Genomic DNA, 5,483 nt, shown 5'->3' with positions numbered 1-5,483 from the left:
ATTTATTTTAGACAATCAATGTTACCACAGCAGCAACAGGATGGGGTCTGGCCCTGGCTTGTGATACTTTGGTGTCTCAGGTTTGGAAAACCCACAACTTTCTGCCTCGCTTTAATATTTCCTGAGGTTCACTGTAACTCAGTTCTTATCTCTACTATTATTTTTATTACTGTCCTTCGCTGAGTAATTAACATAATCTGTGCTGTGCTGTGCTGTGCAGACATTTGGGGGTAAGAATATGTTACAGGTGGGAGTGATCCTTCAGAGGGGCATCATCATCCTCGTGTTGTTCTGTCTGCCTTGCTGGGCACTCCTTATCAATGCCCAGGCCATACTGCTGTGTCTGAGCCAAGACCCTGAGGTTGCCAGGTAACTTAAAGCAGCAGAATGTACACGTAAAACTCAGTGTCCCTGTTAAAACAGAACAATATATTCTCTCAGCTGCAGCATCAACCAATTGTTTTTTAAAATTCTAGCAGTCCTTAACTGACTCCAGGCTACTCTGCGAGTATGGGATTGGAGGCCAGTTGTCACGGGCTGTTTGGTTCCTATACAAGCGGTGCGAGAGTTTGGTTTGCATCGTTGGCAGTAAGTCGGACACATTCAGAGTGGGAGTTGGACTCCGCCAGGGCTGCCCATTGTCTCCGATTATGTTCATAACTTTTATGGACAGAATTTCTCATTGCAGCCAGAGGGCAGAGGGATTCCGGTTCTGTGGCCCCAGGATTTCTTCTCTGCACTCTGCAGATGATGTGGTCCTGTTGGCATCATCGTGCCATGTTCTTCAGCTCTCACTGGAGCGGCTCACAGCTGAGTGTGAAGCGTCTGGGATGAGAATCAGCACCTCCAAATCTGAGGTCATGGTCCTCAAACGGAAAAGGATGGATTGCTCTCTTCAGGTCAAGTTAGTGACCGAAATAATGAGATTGCAGATGCAGGTGGTTGAAATGAGTTTCCTCTTAAGGGTAGCTAGACTCTCCCTTAGAGATAAGGTGAGAAGCTCAGTTATTCGGGACAGACTCTGAGTAGAACCGCTACTCCTCCACATCGAGAGGAGCCAGTTGAGGTGGCTCAGGCATCTGGTAAGGATGGTCCCTGGGCACCTCCCTATGGAGGTGCTTCGGGCATATCTGACTGGGGAAGACCCAGGACACGCTGGAGAGACTATGTCTCTTGTTGGACTGGGAATGCCTTGGGGTCCTCTCAGAAGAGCTGGAAGAGGTGGCTGTGGAAAGAGATGTCTGGGCCTCCCTGCTCAAGCTGTTGCCCCCACGACCCAACTTCGGAACAAGCGGAAGATAATGGATGGATGGATGGATGGATGGATGGATGGATGGATAGCAGTCCTTCCTTAAAGGAATGCACATCACCTGGTGCCTTTATGCCAGAGTTTTGAACAGAGATCATATTATGATGAAAGGAAACGGTTATAACTGCCTTGGTCAAACCTGCTAAACAACTTCTTGTGAGATATACGCTTGGAGTATGTGTTGAGGATGACTCTCAACTCCTACCATGACAAATGTGGCTCAGTATCTTTGCTACTGATGAAGTTTATGTTGGCTAAAATTAATTAGCTGTGGAGGGAACACCAAAACCCTAAAATTTAATTAAAAAATACACATTTAACAAATACTTTCTGAGAATATCATTAAAATATGTACAGTTGTATGTGAAATATTTTGCTAACAGGCAAACGTGGCTGTCTAACATTTAATGCCAAAACTTTTACAAATGTATAGTATTTTACATATGTATTGGCGATGGTGTTCAGCTACTTTCACCCAAATAATGCTGTTTTTGTGTTTCCTAAGATCAGTTGAGTGTGGAGGCCATCTTTAATTGTGTTGAATCCAAAGGTTAATTAACTGTAGATGTACGGAGAAAACAGTTTGGTCCCTCCACAGATGTGTTAGTACAATTTCTTGCCTGTTTTTTAAATTCCGAAGACAAATAATTTAGCCCAATGTATTCCTGAACAGTGACTACTATTAAACACTGTTTTATTTTTTTTAACTGGATCTGATTTCATTCTTTTCTGTGTAGAATAGCCCAGCTGTATATTACAGCCTTCCTTCCTGCAGTACCAGTAAGTTGTCACTTTTCTTTCACCTGTTTGTTAGAATTCATAAGGTTTTGAAATGTATTAAATCCATTTCACCCCAATTTTAGTGGCAAATTAAATTTCAATTTATCTCGTAGGCCATGTTTCTTTATCATCTCCAGGTCTCCTATCTGCAGAACCAGGTGAACTAAAACGTCTTGTTCTCGTGTTCTGCTCTCTCATAACAGAGACTGTTATTTTGCTACTTTGGTGGATTTAATTGCAGCTCAGAACAAGCATATTGTTCTTCTCACATCGGTGCCTTTCTGTTCTTAGGGAATAATCCTCCCACAAATGTACACTGCTGCTCTGGCAAACATAGCAAACATCGGGACTAATTACATCTTACTTTACTGGCTGGATATGGGTGTTGGGTAGGTGTACAGTTCAAATTTCAATGAAATATTTGGACCCACTGATGTCATCCTGACTGCAATGTGCATGTTTTACAGTGGCTCTGCAGCAGCAAACACCCTGTCTCACATATACAACTGTAGCTTTCTTTTTGCCTACATTTGGTGGAAGAAGCTCCATGCATCAACATGGGCAGGTGAGGGAGGTGATGTTCTTTGTCTGCTTCATCTTTTACGAATTCCTTCTACATAAGTGAGTGTCTTCCTCCCCCTGCAGGCTGGTGTGTTGAATCACTGCAGGACTGGGGCTCCTATATGAAACTGGCCATCCCCAGCACGTTAATGACTTGTTTTGAGTGGTGGGTTTATGAGTTTGGGGGATTCTTTGCAGGTAATCAGCAGATTAGATTTCATCAACTTTATTCTTGGACAACACAGTGCCACAATTAAAGCATTGGTTAATTCTACCTCCCTTTAATTTCTTCTTTGTATCAATCAGGAATGATGAGTGAGGATGAGCTTACAGCCCAGCATGCAGTGATTACGGTGGTATCCATCATCTACATGGTATTATATAACGAGCGCTTGTCTAAGCTTCACATTGACATTTCTTCTGGACAAAGTTTTAGATTTAGATTTAAAATGCATTTCTTCTGATTTTCAGTTGTCTTCATGACAGTGTTTTAATCTTTTATGCATTTGTCTATTTCTCCACATTTTGGAACCCTTAGTTTCCTCTCGGGATTCAGGCTGCAGCATGCGCTCGGGTGGGGAATGCTCTCGGTGCAGGAGACACTGCCAGGGCGCTTCTCACCAGCAAGATGTCACTAACCCTTGCAGGTCAGTGACAAACACAATAGATTGAGAATCAGAATCGACCTTTATTATCATTGTACAGAAGCACAACGAAATTACATTTCAGTACAACCATCCAAAGAAAAACAAACATGGGTAGATGGGGATGCCTGAGGCTGCAGCCTCATGGGAAGTGCTGCCCTTTTCGTTTAGATAAGGAAAAGGGAAAATTTGAGGAAAGAGGAGGTAAAAAAAAAGTCATATCACATACTGTGTCCTTGACAGAACACTGTGTGAGGTTGCAAAAAATTCTCAGCCCAGGAAAAAGCAATGTACTTGTTACATAAAGACATAAGCATGTGGAGTGGGTGAGGGCGGGGGTCCCAGCACAGGCCGCCCAAGTGAGCGACGAAGCCACTGGCACCTTCACATCTACCTAGATTATTGAATCGGGGGGCAAAATGAGGGAGGCCAGCCAAGGTGGTGAGTTTGAGGGAAGTAGTCTGTGAACACTGTCCAGATAGCACCTGCCCCCCAGCCATAGTCCTGATAAGTGATGGTGCAGTGTTTATTTGAGAAAGTCAATCCTTCAAGCCTGAAATGGGGGTGGGGTGGGGAGTGGGGGGCAGATTCAGATAGCAACAGTTGTTTTGGGTCAGGCCAACTCTGTTAATTTCCATCTGCCTTTACCGTCTCGCTAGATCAACTAAATGGCGACTCCAAACAGTTAAATTTGTGGTCATACACCTAGTCGAGCTTACAACTTCTCCAAGATCTATTCCCTCCTGCCAGCAAGATTCAGGAGCCTCAATTAGCCTGCAATTCTCAGCAAGAATTGCATCCAGCTAACGGCTCAGCTCACACAGCATTTGAGTCTGAGTGTTGATAACATGGCGCATTCCTTCACACAGGCCAGGCAGCCTTACAATGGCTAGAACAGCTGCCAACGTTTTCCAAATTTGTCGATATGCCAGGTAACCACCAACTCCAAAGAGCAGAAATCTTGTTATCATAAATCCAATGATGTATACATCTTCAGTGTCCTTGACCGACAATACAGACAGACACACTATCTTCCACTTCCCCCAGGAATCCATTGTGTATCAGAATCAGAATAAGCTTTATTATCATTGTACCGAGATACAACGAGAATATGTCCGTACAGCTGTCCGAAAGATAGGCCAAGTGCACGTAGCTGCTGCTGTGACAGCGCGGCCTTCATATCCTTTTCAGAATACATTTTTTTATACATAAAAACAAAAAAGCCATGAGGAGAGGATAGTGGAACTTCAAAAAAAAAAAAAAAGATCTCTTCACAGCTTGTCCTAACAGAACATGATTTAAGACATAAAAATAAAAAAAAACTTTATCCGGCTGCAAGTGTCCTGTCGGGGCAGGAGGGCTCTCCTTCGCCCTGTCTTCTCATTGAAAAAAATGTATCAATTGCATTGAGAGACCAGCTGACCAGATCCATAATTTACAATTTGGAAGACATGCAAAAAGAGGCTCTAAAAAGTTACTATTGAGGCCTTGAAGGCCAAAGAAGAGCACATTAAACAAAAACTAACAACGTGTCTAGATCAGACCACACTTCAGCAAGTGATGGACTGTACAGATCAGGCACGCTTAGCACAGCATGTCAAGTCCAAGACTCGACAACAAAACAAGTTTAACTTACTAATAACTCAACACCATCGCTATTCCAATAATAACACATTCAGTGTAAAACAACACTCCAGTAGTCAATTACATGCCAGGGAGACAGAAAAGTGGGTGAAGAATTTATCTGACAGACAGCTCACCCAGCCGGAGACAGAGATTCTTGCCAGGGGACTGAACTTTGCAGTTGCACCAAGTAGAATTCCTCTGGTGGAGATGATCACAGCCACAGAATCAGCCATCCACAACAACAAAATGAAAGAGGGTGAAGCAGAACAACTCAGAATCAAAGTTTCAGCCTGCCTCAGCAATGCCAAACCACCACCTTCCAACATCAGTAGAGAGGAGAGGGATAGACTCACCACTCTTAGCAAGGACAAAAACATCATCATTCTCCCAGCAGACAAAGGAAGGTGCACAGTGATTTTGAACCAGAAAGATTATCATGACAAAGTTATGACACTCCTTAGTGACTTAACCACTAATGAACCTCTGAAATGTAATCCAGGAAGTGGTTACAAGAAGAAGTTAATAGATTGCCTGAAAATTTTGGAGCAGGACAAGGCTATTGA

General features: G+C 43.3%; 1 protein-coding gene across 1 annotated transcript in view; it reads left to right on the top strand.

Moving 5' to 3' along the window:
• Window positions 1-5,483, top strand: part of LOC119410939 (multidrug and toxin extrusion protein 1-like) — a 7,974-nt gene that overhangs the window by 617 nt on the left and 1,874 nt on the right. Inside the window, exons 2-10 of the mRNA XM_037677860.1 lie at window positions 12-80; window positions 221-369; window positions 2,047-2,089; window positions 2,203-2,247; window positions 2,381-2,478; window positions 2,557-2,654; window positions 2,735-2,848; window positions 2,957-3,024; window positions 3,189-3,297. Of these exons, the coding sequence (XP_037533788.1) occupies window positions 12-80; window positions 221-369; window positions 2,047-2,089; window positions 2,203-2,247; window positions 2,381-2,478; window positions 2,557-2,654; window positions 2,735-2,848; window positions 2,957-3,024; window positions 3,189-3,297 (793 nt within the window). The remainder of the gene's footprint in view (window positions 1-11; window positions 81-220; window positions 370-2,046; window positions 2,090-2,202; window positions 2,248-2,380; window positions 2,479-2,556; window positions 2,655-2,734; window positions 2,849-2,956; window positions 3,025-3,188; window positions 3,298-5,483) is intronic.

The sequence above is a fragment of the Nematolebias whitei genome, chromosome 6 (assembly GCF_014905685.2).
Source record: "Nematolebias whitei isolate Nwh7 chromosome 6, NemWhi1, whole genome shotgun sequence".
Classification (NCBI taxonomy): domain Eukaryota; kingdom Metazoa; phylum Chordata; class Actinopteri; order Cyprinodontiformes; family Rivulidae; genus Nematolebias; species Nematolebias whitei.
Note: the sequence above shows the minus strand (reverse complement) of the source record. Positions and strands in the feature narration are given on the sequence as shown.